Raw genomic sequence first — 25067 nt, 5'->3', positions numbered from 1 at the left:
TTTCGAATCAACTGGTGTAAGAATGTTAAACAGATTTGTCAATTATTTAATATAAAAATCAACCCATTCAGCACTTATCAGCTGCTTTATGCTCCACAGGAAGTTGTGTAACTCTTTCCAGTCTGACCACAGTGCTCTCTGCTGACACCTCTGTCCATGTCAGGAACTGTCCAGAGCAGGAGAGGTTTGCTATGGGGATTTTCTTGGACTCTGGACAGTTCCTGACATGGACAGAGATGTCAGCAGAGAGCACTGTGGTCAGACTGGAAAGAGCTACACAACTTCCTGTGGAGCATACAGCAGCTAAGTGCTATATGAGTTAAGATTTTTTAATATAAATTTACAAATCTGTATAACTTTCTGGCACCAGTTGATTTAAAAAAAAAAAAAAATTAGTACCTCTTTAAGGGGTTGTTCCGCTGTGGATTCTAGCAATGTAAATAGCTGAAATATGCAGCAGATTAGGTACATGTAAACCTACAAAAGGGGCACTCCGCCCCTAAACCTACCTAGGGCTACTCTGTCTGATCGTGGAGTGTCAGGCTGCCGGTACCCCAGACTTCTGAACGTTATGTTAGGTTCGTGGAGCTGTGGTTGTGACATCACTGCCCCTCCAATCATGTCTATGGGAGGGGTTGTGACGTGACGCCACGGCTACCTGATAGGCCCTTTGGATAGGGGATAAGATTTCTAGGGGCGGGGTGCCCCTTTATGTGAAAAAAATCTGTGACTGAATGAATGTGTATTTAGTTGGCGCTCTTTTGCCTTTTGTAGATTCCTTTCCATGTTGGAAGAAGAGATATACGGTGAAAATTCTCCTATCTGGGAATCCGATTTCACCGTCTCGAACACAGAAGGTCCTCAGCTGGTGTCTCGTCCAGGTACGGTACAAACCCAAGTTTACAATTCACCCCCATCTCTAGAGGGCACCAGCAAAACCAACCAGCGATGGGACTGTTAGGAAACGCGCCGCCTCCTCAATGCATTTCAGAGCGGATTTCGCCGAGTCTTGGATCGGGAGTTTCATAGTGTGAATTGTGCATAGTGTGAAAACAATGGGAGGCTGCTGCACCGTAAATTATGAGCAGAATTCTATTCCGAAAAAATGTAGTTCGAATGGGCTCTAAACATCCGCTAGATGATACGTGATTTTATTGGACGCTGACTCGCTGATTGTATTCCTAGCTGCTGTGAATACTGCTGCCGCACCCAGTGCACCGCTATTTAGCAACAGCCTGAACAACAGCTCCTCCCTGACGACCAATGGAGATGCCGGGAGCTCAGAAGCCATGCCAGGTAATAGATCAGCTGCTGCTTGTCTCTCGCAAACATTGTGTGCAGGTTTTGTGTCCTTAAAGGGGTGCTCCACCCCTAGAAATATTATCCCCTATGCAAAGGATAAGATGTCTGATCGTGGGGGTCCCGCTGCTGTGGACCCCCGCAATCACCCTGCTACACCTGGCGTTCGTTTAGAGCGTCGGGTACTGCGCCGGAGGCTTGTGACGTCACGGCCGTGCCCGCTCAATAGAAGTCTATGGGAGGGGGTGTGACGTCTGTCATGCCCCTTTCCACATAGACTTGCATTAAGGGGCCTGGTCGTGATGTCACAAGCCTCCGCATCACCAGTCACCCAGCACAGAGCAAAGTCCGTGCACCAGATGTCTGGGGTGCCGCAGCCAAGATCGCGGGGGGATCAGACATCTTATCGGCGCAGCTTTCACTTTGCAACAACGCAGTAAGACTGCGCTCTGATTGGTTGCTATGGCCTATTTTTATTTTTTTTATTAAATTTTTTTATACCCATAGATTGTGAGTCATTTTGTTTTCGGGAGTTTAAATACTTTATCAAGTCGTTGGGAGACTGGAAACTGGAAATGTTTATTTTTTGTCTTTGTTTTATTTTCTGCTATTTATTAAATGCAGGAGAAAAAAGGAAGCTGTCTGACAGCCTGACCCTGGAGGACGCGAAAAGAATCCGCGTGATGGGCGACATTCCTATGGAGCTGGTGAATGAAGTGATGCTAACCATCACCGATCCCGCCGCCATGCTGGGCCCAGATGTAAGGCTCCTAGCGGTCACCGTTTTGTTTGCTATGTAGTGGCGCATGTTTGTATTAAGTAAAATAGGATGTAAGGGATCGTCCAACCTGCAAGGCCCTATTTACACTACGGATTTTTTCGTGAAAATCCATAGGATAGGGCAGCGTTTTGCAACCAGTGTGCCTCCAGCTGTTGCAAAGCTGCAACTCCAAGTCTATGTGATTCCAGTACATCTCTTGATCACATTACATTGGCTGCAGAGATTGCCCGGGAGTTTTAAGCGTCTTGCCACCGGCCCAACATCATGATAAAGTATGATTTAACTGTCCGGCAGGCAGGTGCAGAAAATGGTTAGTGAGGTGGCAGAGGAGAGAAGAAATCAGTGAGGGGCAAAGAGAGGGCATGGCAATGCTGGAGTGTACGAAGGAAGAACAACCTACCATTACTTCAGGAGACGGGGAAAGCTGGGTGGCACGCAGTATGCATGCCACGTAGCTTTCCCAGTCTCCAAAAGAGCTCCAATATGACCGCTTTTACCAGACACTTAGTCTCTTTAGCAGACTGGGAAAGCTGGGTTTTAAGCAGTATGCAAGCCACCCTCCTTTCTCAGTCTCCTGAAGAGCTCTCCAATATAGCTGCTTTACCAGACAAATATTCTCTTAAGCAGACTGGTAAAGCTGGGTGGCAGGCAGTAGGCATGCCACTCTGCTTTCCCCATCTACTGAACTGGAGACGTGACATCACTCCATGACCCTCCAATCATGTCTATGGGAGGGGGCGTGACTGACATCACGCCCCCTCCCATAGACATGAATGGAGGGGGCGTGGCGTGACCTCACGAGGGGGTGTGACCTCACGAGGGTGCATGGCATGACGTCACGTCTTCAGTCCCGGAAACAGAGGTTTCAGAGACTGGAGACGCAGCCTGAGATCACGGTGGGGGGGTCCCAGCGGAAGGACCCCTGTGATCAGACATCTTATCCCCCTTTCCTTTGGATAAGGGATAAGATGTATTTGGCCGAAATACCCCTTTAATATTAACTGGTTAATATTCAGCATTTCTTCCCCCCCCCCCGATAGACGAGCTTACTGTCTGCGAACGCTGCCCGGGATGAGACCGCCCGCCTGGAGGAACGCAGAGGCATCATAGAGTTCCATGTCATCGGAAACTCTCTGTCCCAGAAGTCAAACAAGAAGATCCTGATGTGGCTGGTGGGGCTGCAGAACGTCTTCTCCCATCAGCTGCCCCGGATGCCCAAGGAATACATCACCCGGCTGGTGTTTGACCCGTAAGTGGCGCCTATCACTAAATGGTCACATGTTACGGTCACGTCTACCTATAGATCACGTGTTATAGCCTTGTTTGTATTTGTCAGGAAGCACAAAACCCTGGCTCTTATTAAAGATGGCCGCGTTATTGGGGGCATCTGCTTCCGAATGTTCCCCACCCAAGGGTTCACGGAGATCGTGTTTTGTGCGGTGACGTCTAATGAACAGGTCAAGGTCGGTATAATCTTATTATTCGATAAGTATCTACTCTTCTGAATTACATTTTTTTTTCAATTCAAGGCTTTATTGAGTAAGCAAAGGAAGCCAAAAGGCTTGGGATACAGAATAAAGAAAACTAGGGGAGGTTAAACAGGGGTAACAAAAGGAACAACACCATCAGCAATAATATCGCAATCATACCGCAATCATACCGCAGGCACCGTCAGGGGGAAAAGGATCCATACAAAAACAAATATCGAGAAAAAATGGCCAGTGCGATCAGCGATCGTGAACAAATAGAACTGTAAACAAATGTGAAAAAAGAGGCAGACGAACAGGCAGGGGCAAAAGTGGGGAATTCGGAAGAAAGGAGGGGAGGAGGAGGGAAGGGGGGCTGTAGGAGGGCATCACTGAGTAGAAGTCCTCATTAGGGGGCAGATACAGTGGGAGCAGTAGCACCATAGGAGAGGTATTGGGGGGGATTCCACAAACCACGGGCGTCTGCTCACTAAAACCTTGTCAGAGGAGGCACCCAGCTCCGCCATGCATGCTTCCATGCTCTGTATATGTGAAACGTCAGACCAGTAAGTCATTGAAGGAGGGGAGGTCGATTTCTAGTGCCTGGGGATAACCAGTCATGCGGTAGCCAGCAGGATACAGACCAGGCCTTTACGAAGGGACTTAGAGGGGCCCGGTATCATGGACAAGAGCAGTACAGAGGGAGAGGAGGGAAGAAGCACACCGGTGACAGCCTGAATGAGAGTGCGGACCGAAGACCAAAAGTTGGAGATCAGGGGGCAAGAAAGTCAAATGTGAACAAGAGCCACCAGGTTGACCACTTCTCCAGCACACATCAGGGGCCGAGGGGTAAAACATATGCATCTGGGACAGGACACGGTACCAGCGAGATAACTAACATTGGTCTCCTTAAAGCCACCGAAATGGAAAACTAATGACAGAGCATAAAGGAGGCTTCCCAGTCTGTAGTGCTAGGTGTGAGGCCAAGCTCCACAATCCAACACCGCTGGTAGGGAAGAAGGTCACGGGGATCCCTGCTATTAAGATAGTAGAAAGCAAATGCATCAGTTAGTCCAAGTCCTAACAAAGACCCTCAAAGTTAGAGGTCTCCCTATGAAGATCACCTAATACCCGCCATGTGGAGCTGAGCATAGTGAAAGGTGGATAAGGCCGAAGCGGAGGAGGTATCCAAGAGATCTGACAACAAGCGAGGACGACTGGAGGACCCGGGGGAAGGGGAGGACAGCAGTAGCAGGGAAGGAGAGAAAAGCGAAAGACCCGGCGGAAAGTCCGGATTGGCCACCACTGGAGTCATAGGACCAAGAGGTTTAAAAAAGCTAGAACTGGGGAAATATACAGAAAGAAGCAAATAGACTGCACTCACCGTGGAATAAGCTTTAATGGCGCATTCCAGGTAACAAACAGGTAGAAGGAGGTAGGCGGGGAGCAGACACCAGGACAGGCTGTTTCACACTGGAAACGGTGCTTCTTCAAGCTGAAGCTTCGCAAATACTACAGTCACCCTGAGCTACAAGCACTGCTGGACTGACGCAATGTTTCATCGGAAGAAAGGCCCGCAGTGCTTGTAGCTCAGGGTGACTGTAGTATTTGCGAAGCTTCAGTGTGGTAAGGGTGGCTGTAGAGGTGTGGATGGTAGGACAGGAGCAGCCGGGGTGACAGCAGACAATGGCGGCTGAGGGTGCACCTGGGCAGAAGTGGTCCTGCGGCAGCCTGATCCATGGGCCAGGAGGAGCTGCTGGAGGAGCCCAAAGATGGGGCAGGAGAGGCACACTGTCGACCCCCAGGAGACCAAGGCAGGGTCAGAGTAGCGTGGGGAGAGGGAGGACAGTCCCCAGAGCTATAGAGGACTGGGTAGCAGAGTTGTGCAGGGGAGGACAGTCCAGCATGGGGCACAGATGGAGGGGAGTATGGAGAAGTCTGAGCCCCAGTATGTCCCAGGAGGATGATCTGGAGCCCTTATTTACGGCCACTAAAGGGGGTCTGGAGGCAGGGCGAGCCGGAGGGAGCAGCAGTGGCGCACGCTGCAGTGTGGCAGGGAGCTCACTCCTGTGTAGCTCCAGCGGCGCGTAGTGAGCACCGAGGAGAGCCAGAGGGGAGAGTTCACCCGCAGCAGGAGCGATGGGGTGGCAGGCTTGCGGACCCAGGGACATACTTGCTGCACAACCGCCGGGGTGGGCCGGAGAGGAGGAATCTGGCGGTTCTAGCAGCACCACAGAGCGGCACAGATTGCACCGGAGGGCGAGAGCGGCTCCCTAGGGTCCACTTGTGGCGTTTGGTGCCCATGTACGAGAGTAGAAGTCCTCTAAATAGGCGGCTGGGGACGGAGCTCGGGCAAGGTGTGACTAGTCAATGTGCGTGCTAGACCACGCCCCCTGGATTTAAGTTCTTATTTAGTATCTTCAAAACTGAACAATTGCTGTGAACCCAAGTACCAGAGATGTCACATGTACTTGGGCCCACATAAGGGATGTCCCCATACCGGTCCTTGTACTTGTGCAAATGTCCCCGATACCTGCAGAAACTGTAAAAATAGTCTCTCACCTTCCCTCCGATCCGTCGCTGTTGTCTCTGTTATCTGGAGGGAATGCAGGACCTACTGCCTGATGAAATTACATAATCCCATTGTGTGGCAGGCCCTGCTCCACTCCTGGTAAGAGAGAAGGTCCTGCAGCACTTACAGCAAACGATGTAGAGCCCTCAGTGCAGGAGGGAAGGGGAGGGAATTTTTTTTTTTTTTTTTTGAATGGGAAATATTTGGGTAAACTACTTAATGCACCTACCTAACTCTTGGGGGATTCTACCTAATAGGGGATTGCCTACCTACCTACTGGGGGCTTCTACCTAATAGGAGGGATTTCCAAATAGGAGGGATTACCTACCTACCTACTGGGGGCTTCTACCTAATAGGAGGGATTTCCTAATAGGAGTTATTACCTACCTACCTGGAGGCGCTCTGGTTGGGAAATGCTGATTTTAGAAATCTCATTTTATTATCTTTAATCTGTGGTTGTTTCCTCTTCAGGGCTACGGGACCCATCTAATGAACCATCTGAAGGAATATCACATCAAGCACAACATCCTGTACTTCCTCACGTATGCAGATGAGTACGCCATTGGCTATTTCAAGAAGCAGGTGAGGCCCTCTGTTCCCTTAAAGGGGCAGCGCTGCTGTGATGTAGGGCATTTACATTAATTAGTTAATATTTCTGTGGGTACTCCGTTACTTCAAAACGTATCCCCTATCCACAGGGTCGGTCGTTGCTGAGACCTCGTAGGGATCTTTGTCTCGCTGCACCACCGACTTGTAATGGAGCAGCTAAACAAAGATGGCTACAAGCCAGGAAGTGAGCAGCGATGCCGCAGGCTTCTCCCACCGCGTTCTCCTGATCAGTGGGGTTCTCAGCTCTGAGACCCTGATTGATCAGGAAAGTGACAGAGACTACTGAACTACTAAGACATGGGGAACCTTGTGTCGTGTTCCCAGTTTGCTCTGGTTAGTACCAGGGAAGGACAACTGGTGCCCAAGGATCCATGATCCGATCGATCATCTGTGGGATGTGTTGGAGGAACAAGTCCCATTCATGGAGGCCGCACCTCGAATCTTACAGGATATAAAGGATCTGCTGCTGACATGATCTGGTGCAGATCTCACAGGACACCTTTAGAGATCTAGTGGAGTCCAGGCTTTGTTTTTATATTCTGCCTCAGTGTTTGTCAACCAATGTGCCTCCAGCTATTGCAAAACTCCTAACATGCCTGGGCAGCCAAAGGCCTGTCTGCTTCCTCCCACATTGTCCTTGAAAGGGAAATCGCTTTCTCAGTTGCTTCTTGGGGGAACACAGCTAAAAACCATGGTTCTCCTGTGTCCGTTACCCCCCCCCCCCCCCCCCCAATATATCCTACGAGAGAGATTTAACCACGAGTTAAAAAAAAGCTAAGTCTGTAGATCAGTGTTTCCCAACCAGTGTGCCTCCAGCTGTTGCAAAAGTGTGTGTGTGTGTGTGTGTGTGTGTATGTATGTATAATGGATGGAGATATATATTGGAGATAGAGAGGTGTATATATATATATTATGGTATATGAGATAGGTATGAGATATGAGGGGGAAGAGATGGAGAGATAGATATGAGGGGGAATATATATATATATATATATATATATATATATATATATATATATATATATATATATATATATATATATATATATATATATATATATATATATATATATATATATATATTTATTATATTGGATATGTGTGTGTGTGTGTGTGTAATATATACTTATTTTTTTATTTTCCGTTTTTTTAGGGGTTTTCGAAAGATATCAAGGTTCCGAAGAGTCGATACCTGGGTTACATCAAGGATTACGAAGGGGCCACTCTGATGGAGTGCGAGCTCAATCCTCGTATTCCCTACACTGAGCTCTCGCATATCATCAAGAAACAAAAAGAGGTATGGACACCGACCGGTATGGTACTGATAGTTTGGGACCTATAAGGGTAGTTTACGCTGTGGATCCGCTGATGACAGACCTTAGAGTGAGCCCCCTGGCTGTGCCCGATTGTAGTAAACTTTGCGCAGTTTGCTCACAGACATCGCAGGCTCTCCCTGAACTAGGCAGAGAGCGGCCACAATGCCTGTAAGTAAACCGCGCAGGCGCGCACAGTTCACTATGGTTGCGCAGATCCCTGTGTATGTATTCGTAGCAGCGGATTGCTTCTATGAGCGGGCACAGGCAGGGGGCTCACTCTAGGGTCGGTCATTGGCTGATCCGCTGCGTAAAATAAGCTGTGGATCCGTTGTGTGTGACTCTACCCTAAAGCTATCTGTTTCTATAAATGGCGCGGACTTTTACCGTGCCTCCTACCAATCTGTCTGTCAGCAGTCCTTTATTAGTACACAATCCCCTTGTTCTAGTACGGTGCTCTCCAAATTGTTGCTCTCCAGCTGTTGCAAAACTACAACTTCCAGCATGTCCGGACAACCTTCTAGTGAATATCTTAGACCGATACTTATCTGTATATAGGGAATATCTTAGGACAATACTTATCTGTATATAGTGAATATCTTAGGATAATACTTATCTGTATATAGTGAATATCTTAGGATAATACTTATCTGTATATAGTGAATATCTTAGGATGATACTTATCTGTATATAGTGAATATCTTAGGACAATACTTATCTGTATATAGTGAGTATCTTAGGATAATACTTATCTGTATATAGGGAATATCTTAGGACAATACTTATCTGTATATAGTGAATATCTTAGGATAATACTTATCTGTATATAGGGAATATCTTAGGACAATACTTATCTGTATATAGGGAATATCTTAGGACAATACTTATCTGTATATAGTGAATATCTTAGGATAATACTTATCTGTATATAGTGAATATCTTAGGATAATACTTATCTGTATATAGTGAATATCTTAGGATAATACTTATCTGTATATAGTGAATATCTAGGATAATACTTATCTGTATATAGTGAATATCTTAGGATAATACTTATCTGTATATAGTGAATATCTTAGGATAATACTTATCTGTATATAGTGAATATCTTAGGATACTTATCTGTATATAGTGAATATCTTAGGATAATATACTTATCTGTATATAGTGAATATTTTAGGACGATACTTATCTGTATATAGTGAATATTTTAGGATGATACTTATCTGTATATAGTGAATATACTTATCTGTGTATAGCAGTGTTTTCCAACCATGGTGCCTCTGGCTGTTGCAAAACTACAACTCCCAGTATGCCTGGAGCCAAAGGCCTGTCTGCCTCCTCCAGAGGACCACACTGTCCCTGAAAGATAATTCACGCGTGCTGGGAGTTGTAGTTTTGCAACAGCTGAAAGCACCCTGATTGGGCAACCCTGGTCTAGCACAATTCACATATTGTCCATCTGTAAGTTCCCACCTTCATTGCTTGACACCAAGGGAGAGACCAGGAGGCAGCACGATCTGTGCCTCATTCATGTAGAAGCAGGTTTCATAGCAAGTCGACCCTAACCTTACACTGAAACCTTACATCCTAACCACAATGGACTTTTAGTTACGTCCTATCGTCATTTATTGTGTATGAAGTGCACTTAGGCTGGGCGATCACGCTGATGTCCTCTATTAACCCTTTAGATGCCACGATCCGGGTCAATCGCAGCATCTAAAGTATTAAAATGACAGTTGCTGGTTAGCACGCACTCAGCGCAATTGCAGGCGTTAAAATGGCTGTTGGAGACCTTCTCCTTACGTCTGTGCCACCCAGTTATGCTGAGGCAGCCTGTACAAGCAGAGCACTGGTAACACTGATCAATGCTATAGCATTAATCAGTATAAGCAATCAAGTGGTTGCTTTTAATAGTCCCATTAGAGACTAAAAATTAAGAATAAATCAATTTAAAAAAAGTTTTAAATATAATTTGTAGAGAAAAGAAAAAAAAGGACCGACTGACGGCGCCTCGTGTATTTACCCTCAATAGATCGGGTGGTGGTGGGGCAACCCCACGGGGCTTATAGATGGCCGCTCACCTTGAAATCTATGCAAAAAAAGCATATCACCCACGATATAATCGGGGTACTGTAGTGCGAGTCGCTGCTATGCCGATGGGTTGCAGGAGGAATCAAGTTGTCCTGGGAGTCAATATTAGAAGTAGAGCAGGAAAAAACCCTCAGGTATGGCGCTGCAGACTCTTGTAGACAGATGAGGCGGATGCCAAAGGTAATAGGAAAGTCCTCAGCAGGACATTTTATTAAAAAAACAATAAAATGGACAAGGTTACGCGTTTCGAGAGGATCCTATATAAACCTGCTATTGTTGTACTGTCCTTATCCTGATCTGAGGAAGGGAGGGATCCTCCCGAAACACGTAATCTTGTCCATTTTATTATTTTTTTTAATGTCCTGCTGAGGACTTTCCTATTACCTTTGGCATCCGCCTCCTCTGTCTACAAGAGTCTGCAGCGCCATACCTGAGGGTTTTTTCCTGCTCTACTTCTAATATTAAATATAATTTAAACTTTTTGATACTGAAATTTTAAATCGCCACCCCCCCCCCCCCCCCAATAAAAAAAAAAATTAATAAAATCATAATCAATTACATTGATATCTCACATCTGCACTCTATTGCTACAGCCTGCCACAGGTAAGCTGTAACATTTGCTGAGGCCAAGGTAAGGCCTTAGGCCATCCTTACAACCCATCGGCATCCCACGATTATGTTGCAGCAGAGCAGATGGGGCCACTAGAAACGAGTTGTGCAGCAATTACTTTTCATATGCCGCTATTGAGTGCAGTATCTAAACAGTTAAGACTTACGTCGGCATCGTGGCGGATGCCCGTTATTACTGGCAGATGTTGGCTTCTGGTTATGATGCGTGCCCAACTCTTACCTGACCCATGACGTACATATAAGTCATGGGTCAGGGAGGGGTTAAAGCAGAATTTCTTTGAGTATTTGAGGGCGGGTTTTCCTAAAGGAGTACTCCTCCCCTAGATATCTTATGTTATCCTGTATCCAAAGGATAGGGGATGAGATGTCTGATCGCTGACCCCCGCGATCTCTGCTGCGGCACCCCAGACATCCCGTGCACAGAGTGAACTTCGCTCCGTGTCAGATGACTGGCGATGCCGGGCGGAGGCTCCTGACATCACGGCCATGCCCCTTCAATGCAAGTCTATGGAAGGGGGCGTGACAGCTGTCATGTCCCCTCCAATAGACTTGCATTGAGGGGGCATGGCCGTGACATCACGAGCTGCCGGCTCTGCACCCAACCTCTAAATGTATGCCGGGTGCAGCAGGGAGATCGCGGGGGTCCCGCTGCTGGGAACCTTTTGGATAGGGGATAAGATGTCTAGGGGAGGGGTACCCTTTTACCAGACACTGTTGTAAGTGTTCAAATGTTTCCAATTTATTTCAGATCATTAAGAAACTTATTGAGCGCAGACAAGCTCAGATCCGCAAAGTGTATCCCGGGCTCACGTGCTTCAAAGAAGGAGTGCGGCAGATCCCCGTGGAGTGCATACCAGGCATACGTGAGTATTAGAAGTAATGGTGGGGGGGGGGGTACCGGGGGTATGGCAATCTGCAAAACTCATCTTTGCTCTTGTTGCAGGGGAAACTGGGTGGAAACCATCTTGCAAAGAAAAAGGGTGAGTAAAAATGAGGGCGAGCGATACCAGATATGGGGGGTGATTTTAATTATGAGGGATTTTTTGTTTTATTTATTTCATATCTTTAGTCCCCCTAGAGGACTTGTATGAGCAATCATTCAATTGCTTATACAGCTAAAACAGATTTTCTGCAGCAAATATGTTGGGGAAAATTTAATTTATTTTAATTGTGGCGCAAAAATAAGACTCGAAACTGCAACCTCTCATATTTACAAAGGAGCACAAGTCAGCTTGTTAAATGTGTCAAAAAAAGGCAATTATGACTGAATTTCCCCCCCATCTGTTATTTATTGGGGTGATAAAACAAATATATATAATATATATATTTTTTTATTATTTATTTATTTATTTTTATTATTTATTTATTATTTATTATTCATTATTATTATTTTTATATTTTTTTTGCAGGAAGGAAATTAAAGACCCAGACCAGCTGTACAACGTCTTGAAGAACTTGCTAGCGCAGATCAAGGTAGTAACGCCTGGCAGAGCTTTGTGATTTATATTTTGAGAACGTGTTGCGTAAGTTCCCGCTGTTTCGCACTAAATGCGCAAGCGGGGAGATCTTCCATGCGGTTGTAGATCTTCCCTATATTTCACGTATCCTGTTGTGCTTTGCTCATTTCCTATGGCTAATGATGGGAATGTCACAGCAGGGACCAGATCCTTATAATCCCTAATGACGTCCTCGTACTGCGCCCAAACCGGCCGCCAGTTCTTAGCCCAAACCGGCCGCCAGTTCTTAGCCCAAACCGGCCGCCAGTTCTTAGCCCAAACCGGCCGCCAGTTCTTAGCCCAAACCGGCCGCCAGTTCTTAGCCCAAACCGGCCGCCAGTTCTTAGCCCAAACCGGCCGCCAGTTCTTAGCCCAAACCGGCCGCCAGTTCTTAGCCCAAACCGGCCGCCAGTTCTTAGCCCAAACCGGCCGCCAGTTCTTAGCCCAAACCGGCCGCCAGTTCTTAGCTCAAACCGGCCGCCAGTTCTTAGCCCAAGATGTTTTTTTTAAGCAGCTGGCCATACATCTAAGATAGCTGTCAGACAATGGCTATTTCTCATACCCTTCCTCCTTAATATACGTGCATGCTCAGCTTGGTTGAGCGTGCACGTCGTTCCAAGTCACTGTCAGGAGACGGCAGTAGGATTGGGCAGATTGAAATGAAACTGAGAGATCAGTGTTTCTTCTAACCAGGGTGCCTCCACCTGTTGCTAAACTACAACTCCCAGCATGCCCGACCCAGCCCCATCTATCCAATGGTAAAAGAATTGCAATGACTTGAGCAAATACATTACTACTTTGTCGAACAGCGTAATCTACCTATAACCTAGGTCAGTGTTTCCCAAGTAGGGTGTCTCCAGCTGTTGCAAAACTAAAACTCCCAAGCTGGGAGTTGTAGTTTTGCAACAGCTGGAGGCACTCTGGTTGGGAAACACTGATCTAGGGGGTTGTCTTCAAGCTGGCCATACACCTTAGCTGTCAAACAGCAACGTTCTTTCATGATACACGTGCATGTTCGGCTTGGCTGAGTGTGCGCGTGATTCCAACGGGGTTGGTGGTAAGTTGCTATCTGGAGTCGGCAACAGGATTAGGCAGATTGAAATAAGACTGCTAGATAAGTGTTTTCCCCTAACCAGGGTGCCTCCAGCTGTTGCAAAACTACAATTCCCAGCATGCACGGACAGCTCTTGGCTGTCCGGGCATGCTGGAAGTTGTAGTTTTGCAACAGCTGGAGGCACCCTGGCAGGGGAACAACTTTTCTGTTTTTAGATATCTAAAAATATTTTACTTGTTTTACTGCTTTTCTTAATTTTTTTTTTTTTCTTTTTAATGCAATTAAAGGGATGCTCAAACTTATTTCCTATCCACAGGATAGGGGGATAAGTGTCAGATCGCACTTATCCCTGTATCCTGTAGATAAGCTAGGTTCCCCAGAGTACCCCTTTAAGCATCTTTATTAAATGAAGCAGGAAGAGCAGACTCCCCAATAATTATTTTATATGGGAAGTATATGGGTTACATAGTAACATAGTTCATAAGGTTGAAAAAAGACCAGAGTCCATCAAGTTCAACCTATAACCCTAATGAGTCCCTACTGATCCAGAGGAGGCAAAAACCCTCATACTAGAGGTAAAAATTCCTTCCCGACTCCAAATATGGCATCAGAATAATAAATCCCTGGATCAACGTTCTGTCCCTATAAATCTAATATACATAACCAGCAATGTTATTATTCTCCAAAAATGCATCCAGACCCCTTTTATATTCTTTTACAGAGTTCCCCATGACACCTCCTCCGGGAGAGAACTCCAGTCTCACTGCTCTTACAGTAAAGAACCCCCGTCTGTGCTGGTGTAGAAACCTTCTTTCCTCTAGAAGTAGAGGATGCCCCCTTGTTATAGATACAGTCCTGGGTATAAATATATCATGGAGAGATCTCTGTACTGTCCTGATATATTTATACATAGTTATTAGGTCTCCCCTAAGTCGTCTTTTTTCTATGCTAAATAACCCTAATTCTGATAATCTTTCTGGGTACTGTAGTCCTCACATTCCCCGTATTACTCCTCAAAAAGCTGATCAGGTGACAGGACCGATCCCTCATAAAGCCATGTGATATGGAGTCATATATTTATTTTTATTAATATAATCCAAAATAGCATCTCTTAGAAAACCCTCAAACAATTAACATACAACGGAGGTTAGACTAACAGGTCTATAATTCCCGGGGTCACCTTTTGACCCCTTTTTAAATATTGGCACCACATTTGCCATGTGCCAGTCCTGGGGAACAGTCCCTGTTACTATAGAGTCCCTGAATATTAAAAATAGGGGTCTGTCTATCACGTTACTTAATTTCTTTAGAACACGGGGGTGAATACCATCTGGACCTGGTGATTTGTCTATTTTGATTTTAATATATATATATATATATATATATATATATATATATATATATATATATATATATATATATATTTATATATATATATATATATTTATATATATATTTATATATATATATATATATATATATATATATTTATATATATATATATATATTTATATTTATATTTATATTTATATATATATATATTTATATATATATATATATTTATATTTATATTTATATATATTTATATTTATATATATATTTATATATATATATGTGTGTGTAATAAATATAAGTACCGTAGATATATACACGCACGCATACACACAGTCATGACCGTAAATGTTGGCACCCCTTAAATTTTTCAAGAAAATGAAGTATTTCTCACAGGAAAGGATTGCAGTAACACAGGTTTTGCTATACACATGTTTATTCCCTTTGTGTGTATATATATATATATATAGATCTCCTCTCCTCTGTATATATATATATATTGCAGTAACACAGGTTTTGCTATACACATGTTTATTCCCTTTGTGTGTATTGGAACTAAACCAAAAAAAGAGGAAAAAAAGCAAATTGGACATAATGTCACCAAACTCCAAAAATGGTCTGGACACAATTATTGGCACCTTTCAAAATTGTGGAAAAATAAGATTGTTTCAAGCATGTGATGCTCCTTTATACTCACCTGGGGCAAGTAATAGGTGTGGGCAATATAAAAATCACACCTGAAAGCAGATAAAAAGGAGAGAAGTTCACTTAGTCTTTGCATTGTGTGTCTGTGTGTGCCACACTAAGCATGGACAACAGAAAGAGGAGAGAACTGTCTGAGGACTTGAGAACCAAAATTGTGGAAAAATATCAACAATCTCAAGGTTACAAGTCCATCTCCAGAGATCTAGATTTGCCTTTGTCCACAGTGCGCAACATTATCAAGAAGTTTGCAACCCATGGCACTGTAGCTAATCTCCCTGGGCGTGGATGGAAGAGAAAAATTTATGAAAGGTGTCAATGCAGGATAGTCCGGATGGTGGATAAGCAGCCCCAAACAAGTTCCAAAGATATTCAATCTGTCCTGCAGGCTCAGGGAGCATCAGTGTCAGCGCGAACTATCCATCAACATTTAAATGAAATGAAACGCTATGGAGGAGACCCGGGAGGACCCCACTATGGAGGAGACCCGGGAGGACCCCACTATGGAGGAGACCCAGGAGGACCCCACTATGGAGGAGACCCAGGAGGACCCCACTATGGAGGAGACCCAGGAGGACCCCACTATGGAGGAGACCCAGGAGGACCCCACTATGGAGGAGACCCAGGAGGACCCCACTATGGAGGAGACCCAGGAGGACCCCACTATGGAGGAGACCCAGGAGGACCCCACTATGGAGGAGACCCAGGAGGACCCCACTATGGAGGAGACCCAGGAGGACCCCACTATGGAGGAGACCCAGGAGGACCCCACTATGGAGGAGACCCAGGAGGACCCCACTATGGAGGAGACCCAGGAGGACCCCACTGCTGACACAGAGACATAAAAAAGCAAGACTACATTTTACCAAAATGAACCTGAGTAACCAAAATCCTTCTGAGAAAACATCTTGTGGACAGATGAGACCAAGATAGATCTTTTTGGTAAAGCGCATCATTCTACTGTTTACCGGAAACGGAATGAGGCCTACAAAGGAAAGAACACAGAACCTACAGTGACATATGGTGGAGGTCAGTGATGTTTTGGGTTGTTTTGCTGCCTCTGGCACTGGGGGCCTTGAATGTGTACAAGACATCATGAAATCTGAGGATTATGACATTATGTCCAATTTGCTTTTTTCCTCCCTTTTTTTGTTTAGTTCCAATACACACAAAGGGAATAAACATGTGTATAGCAAAACCTGTGTTACTGCAATCCTTTCCTGTGAGAAATACCTAATTTTCTTTAAAAATTTACAGCCATGACTATATATATAGATATAGATATAGAGAGAGAGAGAGAGAAAATCATGATTCCACAGCACAGTTCCAAAAAAAGTGAACATTATTCCATCAAAAAACAAGTGTCCATAAGCAACGTTTGAGCCAGCTCTCCTGGCCTTTCTTAAGCTCCTAATATATATATTTAGAAAAAATTAGCTTATTGTGTGTATTTTGTCCTCAGACGCACCCAAGTGCTTGGCCTTTCATGGAACCTGTTAAGAAATCTGAAGCTCCAGATTACTATGAAGTCATCCGATTCCCCATAGGTAAGGGCCTTGTACTACAAGTGCAAGCAGTAGTATGTAGAGTAGTAGCCACCATGTTGTCCCCGCAATCCACAGACTGCTGAGCCCCCCACCGATCCATAGAATGTAGGTGAGATCTAAGGTGCTGCCGATCCTCCATTCATTGTCTATGGAGCTTCCAAACATTCCGGCAACACTCAGAAGCCCCATAGACAATTAACCTGTCTCTCACTAGTTGTTGCAAAACTACAACTCCCATCATGCTCTGAATTGGGGCACTTTATATTTTGCCTCTGCCTGGGGAGAAGCTGGATGCTGCAGAAACTTCCTTAACCTCTGGATCGAGAGTTCTTAAAGTGGACCCGTCAGATCCAACAAAAACATTTATTTTTTTAAATATATCACTCAGTACCTAATCCTGACCTCGTACATCAAATTTTTATGTGTCTAGCACCTTTATTTATTTTTTTATTACACTTTTAATTTAGCTCACTAGTCTGAATTCCTCCCAAAGGGAGGGGGCGTGGCCTCACTGTGCAGGTCTCCGCCCCCTCCCTCAGTATGCTGTCTGCTCACATCTCCCCTAGCATTAGCAAAACTACAACTCCCAGCTTGTCCTCACGGACAGTAGCGGGACACAAGATGACAGTGGGAGGATTTTTCCTGCACTCACAGCTGTCAATCAAGGAAGTATGTCCATGACATAGGTGATGATGCATGGACATAGCAGGACAGGTATGTGTCCAAGCAGGCAGGGGGGGCGGCAGTTGTTTGACTGGATTTTTCAGTATGAAATACTGAAAATTTTCTAATGAAAGTAATTGCAAAACCTATTGGTTATACATGCTTCACAACATATCAGAAGTTTTTGTATCTGACAGCGCCCATTTAAGGACGCAGGGCGTACAGGTATGCCCATGGGAATTTCGGTCCCCGCCTCTAGCCGGTTGGGTACCGGACCGGGATGCCTCCTTAAATCATTCAGCAGGCATCCTGGCACATCGCCGAGGGGGGTCCTGAGAGACCACCACCCCCCATATCGTCGATCACTGCAAATCGCTGGTCAATTCAGACCAGCGATTTTTGGCGATTGTGTCATCTGGAGGGCCACAGTTTGGAGATCAGTGGTCCTCCAGATGTTGCATAACTACAACTCCCAGCATGCACGAACAGCAAACTAGTGTCTCAGCATGCTGGGAGTTGTAGTTGCGTGCCTCCAGCTATTGTATAACTACAACTTCCAACATGCACGGTCTGTCAGTTGTAGTTTTTCCACAGCTGGAGGCACACAAGTGAGGAAACAGTTAGGTAACAGAACCTAACTCGGTGTTTCCCCACTAGTGTGCCTCCAGCTGTTGCAAAACTACAACTCCCAGCATGCACTGACAGACTGTGCATGCTGGGAGTTGTAGTTATGTAACAGCTGGAGGCACACTGGTGGGAATCACTGAGTTTGTCTGTTACCTAATTTGGTGTTTCCTCACCAGTGTGACTACAACTCCCAGCATGCGTGGTCTGTCAGTCCATGCTGAGAGTTGTAGATTTGCAACAGCTGGAGGGGTTTGTGCACCCACCCCATGTGAATGTACAGGGTACATTCACACGTGCGGGGGTTTACAGTGAGTTTTCTGCTGCAAATTTCTGCCACAGCTCAAACTCCCAGCGGGAAACTCGTTGTGAACCCCCGCCTGTGTGAATGTACCCTAAAAACACTACACAAAATAAAGGGTAAAACACTACATATCCACATCTTACAGAAGGGTTTCAAAAAAAGAAGCAAAACAACAACTCCCAGCATTGCCGGACAGCCATTGACTGGAGCTGGAGGTACCCTGTTTGGGAAACACTGCTGTAGGGTATTTGTGGTAGCGGAGACATCTGTAATGCTTTCATCTGGGTTCGACCCTGTGCAAATCCCTAACTTAGGCCTCAAATATGCATGGTGCTCTCTCACTTCGGAGCCCTGTCGTATTTCAAGGCAACAGTTTAGGGCCACATAGAGAGAATTTGGCTGGAATTGAAGGCCATGTGTGTTTACAAAGCCCCCATGGTGCCAGAAGAGTGGACCCCCAACGTGACCCTATTTTAGAAACTACACCCCTCATGGAATGTAACAAGGGGTACAGTGAGCATTTACACCCCACAGGTGTTGACAGATTTTTTTTGAACAGTGGTCCGTGAAAATGAAAAACATTAGGCCCACGCTTGGGGAACACTGCTTTACAGCATTACCCATGGACCTAGGTGACAATAGATGCGAGCTGTCCCATTCACTTAAAGTGGAGATGTTACTGGGCATACTCTGTGACATTTTCCAAAGTCATTCTACAGGGAAGGGGAGGCCTATCTGTGAGCAACATCTATTTTGTGTTCTCAATACACTGATGTCATCTTTTACTGTATTCCTATCTGTGATAAGGGAGAGACAGCTGGGAAATGATCTTTACAGAACAGCAAGTCTCAGCTTCGTTATAACCCTAGTGGCCGATCTTGAGGTTATTTCAAAATATACATAGTAAGAGAAGGGTCACATGGGGCAGTTGTGTGTGTCCGCTCATAGCCGGTGGATTCCTACAGCGGGAGATCTGCAGCTATGAGTGAATACACTGCTACCCGGCCACGGCTGGGAGCTCACTCTGCAGTCACTCTTGACTGTCGTCAGCACAACCGCTGCGTTGCGGATGCACCCCATGTGACCTTGCCTTAAGATGGAAAATTTGAAACAAATGAGACTTTGGTCTCCGTACTGTGGCCCTCCAGATGTTGCAAAACTACAGCTCCCATCATGCCTGGACAGACAAAAGCCTGGCCGCCTCCTCCAGAGGATCCACACTGTCCTTGAAAGGTAAATCAAGCCATCCCTTGTAGGCAATATGTAGGTGGTTTTTATTTTTTTTATACCTACCTCATACCTGTGTTTTTCGACCTCACTGTAGACCTGAAGACCATGACAGAACGGCTGAAGAACCGATATTACGTGACCAAGAAGATCTTCATCGCCGACCTGCAGAGGATAATCACCAATTGCCGGGAGTACAACCCCCCGGACAGCGACTACTGCAAGTGCGCCAACACGCTGGAGAAGTTCTTCTACTTCAAGCTGAAGGAGGGAGGCCTGATAGATAAGTAGCCGTCCTGGGAATTCACAACCCCCTTACGTCAACTTATTCCATTCCAACTTCCGGGAACTCTGAAAACCTCTGCGGCGAGATTGCCTTACAAAATGCGCAAAACTGTCCCCGTCGGTGTAAAGTTTACCGCTCTCTACGACTGGTTAAGAGCTCCTGCACCACGAAAGGGAGAAGAAACAGCACTGGCAAGGACGAGGTTTCAAAGCCTTCCTTCTTAACCCCTTAACGACCACAGATGTATATTTACAGCGTGCTTCGTATCTGCGGGGGTCACTGTTGCTATCAGCGACTGGGACCCGTGGCTAATACCGGACATCGACGATCAGGTTGATGTCTGGTATTAACCTTTTAGACGCCGTGACCAAAGTTGATTTTGGCATCTAAGAGTAGAATATGCTGCCGGTTAGCTCAGCGGAGCTGTTCGGGCCCGCCGTGGTGGAATCGCGGCATCCCGAACAGCTGAGAGGACAGCGGGAGGCTCCCTACCGGGCTCTGTGCTGTCCGATCGGCCTTTGATTGCTCCAAGCCTGAGATCCAGGCTTGAGCAATCGAGCGCAGATAATTGATCAATGCTATGGCAATGCATTGACCAGTGCCTGCAGTCAGTGTAATGGATGTTATAGTCCCCTATGGGGGCTATAACATTGCAAAAAAAAAGTGTAAAAAAAAAAAAAAAAAAAAAAAAAAATAAAAGTCAGAATCACCTCCTTTTCCCATAAAAAAAAAAGTGTAAAAAAATATATATATAAACATGTGGTGTCGCTGCGTGTGTAAATGTCCGAACTATAAAACTATATTGTTAATTAAACCGCACGGTCAATGGCCAAAAAATTCCAAAGTCCAAAATAGCGTATTTTTGATAACTTTTTATACCATAAAAAAATGAATAAAAAGCGATCAAAAAGTCAGATCAAAACAAAAATGGTACCGATAAAACCTTCAGATCACGGCGCAGAAAATTACCATCATATCTGAAAAATAAGAAAGTTATAGGGGTCAGAAGATAAATTTTCCTGTTTGTAGTTATAATTTTATTCAGAAATACGACAAAATCCAACCTAATGTAAGTAGGGAATCATTTTAATCGTATGGACCTACAGAATAAAGTACTGCATAGAAACTGAAGCCCCCAAAAGTTACAAAATTTAGTTTTTTCTTACATTTTGTCGCACAATTATATATTTTTTTTCCCCGTTTTGCCGTAGATTTTTGGTTAAAATGACTGACGTCATTACAATGTAGAAATGGTGGCGCAAAAAAAAGCCATCATATGGATTTTTAGGTGCAAAATTAAAAGGGTTATGATTTTTAAAATGTAAGGAGGAAAAAACAAAAGTGGAAAAATGCTTGGTCCTTAAGGGGTTAAAAATCTCTGCACTTTTGGGGGCTGCGTCACTTTATTTTACATTTTTTTTTTGCTTACCGCAAGTGTTTACGGGACTAAAGGAGCGTCTGTTCATTCCACAAGATCCTTAAGGACGTGATGAAATCTCCAAAAATAATTTATTAGGAATCATGCTTACGAATAATACAGACCATGTCCAATTTTTTATTTTATTTTTATTTTGTTTGTGTGGTTTTTATCTTCTGAATTGTGGATGTTACATTGGTAACAAATGGCATGTGCTAAAGGTTTACATCAGGGTTTCCCAACCAGGGTGCCTCCAGCTGTTGTAAATTACAACTCCCACCATGCCCAGTTAACAGCTTGTCCGCCTCCACCAGAGGATGTACACTGTCCCTAAAAGGTACATCAAGGTTTCCTTTTCATCTCATCTGCCTTCGGCTGTTCGGGCATGCTGGGAGGTGTAGTTTTGCACAGCTGGAGGCACCCTGGTTGGGAAGCACTGGTTTACAGAGAGATCTGTATGGTTCACATTGCACCAGGGGTCGTCCTGCAGTCAGAGGTTTGTAAAGATGTCCAAAGTGGTTTTATACTATTATGGAGATTGAAAATGTCTTTTGTCATATAGGTTGTCTGGTTAAAGGGGTACTCTGAGGAACACATTCCCTATTCTCTTCATAGGGAATAGGTTAAGTGTCTGATTGCAGGGGAACCCCCCCCCCCCCCCTTCCCCCAGCGATCTCCTGTACGGAGCTCACGGAGTGCTCCGGCCCCCACACTAAGAGCTGCGCTTGTTCGATAGCCCGGTCAGCCAGTGATTCGCTGAGGAGGCTGTCCCATGAGATTTTTTGATCCGACCCGCCCCCCCCCCCCCCTCCCCAGGACAGACATTGGTGTTAGTGAGCCAGGGTTGTGGTTTATTGCTGCTCTATGTTTCACGCACAATTTTTTTGTATTTTATGTGTTAGCTCAAACTTTCAGTGTTACAGGTCAGAACTAATGAAATCCAGATGCAGAAACTCTGCTTCTTCCATATTGGCAGCGCGATTATACGTGGTGTTTTACCTTCAGCTTTGGGACCTCCACTGATCTCAGGGACGGAGAAGGCGGCCTCCTGTCTACCGAGTGAATGTAGAATAATGCGCATACTATAGAACTTATAAACATTGGTGGAAGTTCCATAGATCTGTGGTCCCCAACTCAACCCCCATCAACACATTCTGGGTTTTGTTACTTCATTAGAGTAGAAAAGGAAAAAATCCCAATCCTGGACTGTTAGTGGGGATGGAGGCCTGAATTGAGGACCTCTGCTACAGAATAGTGGTCTCTAAACTGGAACTCCAGCTGTTATCAAACTACAACTCCCAGCATGCCAGGACAACCAAAGGCTGCTGAGATGAGGGAAGCCTTGATTTACCTATTAGACAGTGTGGATCCTCTGGAGCATTCAGACAGGCCTTTGGCTGTCCGAGCAAGTTAGGAGTTGTAGTTTTGCAACAGCAGGAGGCACCCTGCTTAGGAAACCATGCGCTATCATAGAGGTCTCCAACCCCCACCAACATCCCAGGTTTTTTCAGTTACTCCATTGGAATGGAACAGGGTAAGGTTGCTATCCTGGACTTTTGATGGAGGCTTGAGGACTGGGTTGGAAACCTCTGCTGTAGCTAGGGAATGGAGCAGTGGCCGAGCAGGCACAATGGCTCGCCATACACTCAGAGGACAGTTGACCTCCGATCTTCTGATCAATAAGGTTGGACCCCCACCAATAGTTCCTGTTAAATAAAAATAAAATCTGGAAAGTCCACAGTTTAGACGGAAGGTTTTATCGTCGTCCTACATCCTGGGCAAACAACCAGTTATGGACTACAAACAAAACTACAACTTCCAGCGTGCCTAGACAGCCAAATGCTGCTGAGATGAGAGGGAAAGCTTGATTTACCTTTCAGGGACAGTATGGATCCTCTGGAGGAGGCAGACAGGCCTTTGGCTGTCTGAACATACAGGGAGTTGTAGTTTTTCAACAGCTGGAGGCACACTGGTTGGGAAACACTGATCTATAGAGTGAAATAGGGTGGCTGAGGAGTGAAGCTTAGTCCTGAGACCTGTTGGGAGTAATATGTGGATGAAGTGCATGGCAGTGCTCTTCACTCCCCGGCTGTTAATCAAATCTGACTTATTCTTTGCATTAGGCCAGTGTTTCCCAACCAGGGTGCCTCCAGCTGTTTGAAAAACTATAACACCTAGCATTAGGCTTGGAGGGAAAGGGTCAGGCCGGGCAGCCAAGGAGTGAAGAGCTCTGCTGCGCACTTCACCCGTCCTATTTCTCACGATCGCAGAGGATCTCGGGACGGATCCCGGCGTGATCTAAACTTTCACATGTCAGGCTAAAATTCCTTAGTATGCAGGTCCCCTATATGATGCAGATTTATGCTGTATAAGTCAATACAAATAAACGGTTGAGCGCAACATAAGAATCTGCTACATGTGAACATACCCTAACACTAAGAATCTAACTCCAGGCATACGTCTTAATTCCACCAAGATTAATCCTGTAGCTGCAATGGCTGCCAGACCGCATCAAAGTCAGGTGGTTCAGTCCCCCGGAGGAAGGCGAAGAAGCTTGAGACGATCGCTGGGACATGTACTGAACTATTACAGAGAAGACGGGGAAAAAAAAGTGTGCGACAAGACGATAAACAAAAGCCTATGGCGTATCTAGGGTTAAAGTAGGTATTAGAGGACACATTCCCTTGGAGTAAAGCAGTGTTTCCTTACCAGGGTGCCTCCAACTGTTGCAAAACTACAACTCCCAAGAAGCCTTGATTTACCTTCTTAAAGGGGTATTCCAGGAAAAAAATTTTTATATATCAACTGGCTCCAGAAAGTTAAACAGATTTGTAAATTACTTTGATTAAAAAATCGTAATCCTTTTAGTACTTATGAGCTTCTGAAGTTAAGATTTTTTAATAGAAGTAATTTACAAATCTGTTTAACTTTCTGGAGCCAGTTGATATAAATTTTTTTTTTTCTCCTGGAATACCCCTTTAACCACTTTCACTAAATTCCGGCTCTCTAATTATACCATCTGCTACATGGCCATTTGATATCTATGGAACATACAGACATTCTCATTCTCATTTTTTTCCTGGATAACCCCTTTAATGACTGGATCCTCTGGAGGAAGCAGACAAGCCTTTGGTTCTCTGGGCATGCTGGGAGTTGTACCCTGGTTGGGAAACACTGCATTAGATCGTTCCCTCTCTGGGATACTTTCCTGCTGTAACAAAATGGAGTCTAAATATATGTTGTGTGAACCAGTCCATATAGAAACCTACAGAATTGTGTCATTAATATTTATTATTACCTTTACTACTTGTGATGACTCTACTCAGAGTATTTTTTTTTTTTTGTCACCTTTTAATATTCGCACTTTTGAACGCTCAGGCAGACCGCGCCACATACACTGCATTTTCCAGGGGACGGCCGTGCATTGGTTTGCCAGTATTTTGCCTTGCACCCATTGGCATCAGTGTCTTTGTTTGAGTGTATTCTTGGTGACATACTGTCAGTACATAGGAATGTCATACTGTCCGTACTGTTCAATAAAGATTGGTGTAAAAACTCGCACAAAATGGCATCCATGTGGTTAATGTCTTACTTTTGCAGCTCTAATAGGGATTTCCTGCTTCCTAGATATTTTATCCCCAATCCAAAGGA

The 25067-nt window shown here is 45.0% G+C and overlaps 1 protein-coding gene across 1 annotated transcript in view; it reads left to right on the top strand.

Annotated features, from left to right (window-relative positions):
* KAT2A (lysine acetyltransferase 2A) overlaps positions 1 to 24015 on the top strand; it is a 38985-nt gene extending 14970 nt beyond the window's left edge. Inside the window, exons 7-18 of the mRNA XM_056547901.1 lie at positions 775 to 881; positions 1186 to 1296; positions 1924 to 2060; positions 3121 to 3329; positions 3417 to 3543; positions 6590 to 6700; positions 7881 to 8024; positions 11513 to 11627; positions 11708 to 11744; positions 12174 to 12237; positions 16811 to 16895; positions 19811 to 24015. Coding sequence (XP_056403876.1) covers positions 775 to 881; positions 1186 to 1296; positions 1924 to 2060; positions 3121 to 3329; positions 3417 to 3543; positions 6590 to 6700; positions 7881 to 8024; positions 11513 to 11627; positions 11708 to 11744; positions 12174 to 12237; positions 16811 to 16895; positions 19811 to 20004 — 1441 coding nt within the window. The 3' untranslated portion in view covers positions 20005 to 24015. The remainder of the gene's footprint in view (positions 1 to 774; positions 882 to 1185; positions 1297 to 1923; positions 2061 to 3120; positions 3330 to 3416; positions 3544 to 6589; positions 6701 to 7880; positions 8025 to 11512; positions 11628 to 11707; positions 11745 to 12173; positions 12238 to 16810; positions 16896 to 19810) is intronic.
* The last annotated feature ends 1052 nt before the right edge of the window (positions 24016 to 25067 follow it).

Source organism: Hyla sarda, chromosome 12 (assembly GCF_029499605.1).
Source record: "Hyla sarda isolate aHylSar1 chromosome 12, aHylSar1.hap1, whole genome shotgun sequence".
Taxonomy (NCBI): domain Eukaryota; kingdom Metazoa; phylum Chordata; class Amphibia; order Anura; family Hylidae; genus Hyla; species Hyla sarda.
Note: the sequence above shows the minus strand (reverse complement) of the source record. Positions and strands in the feature narration are given on the sequence as shown.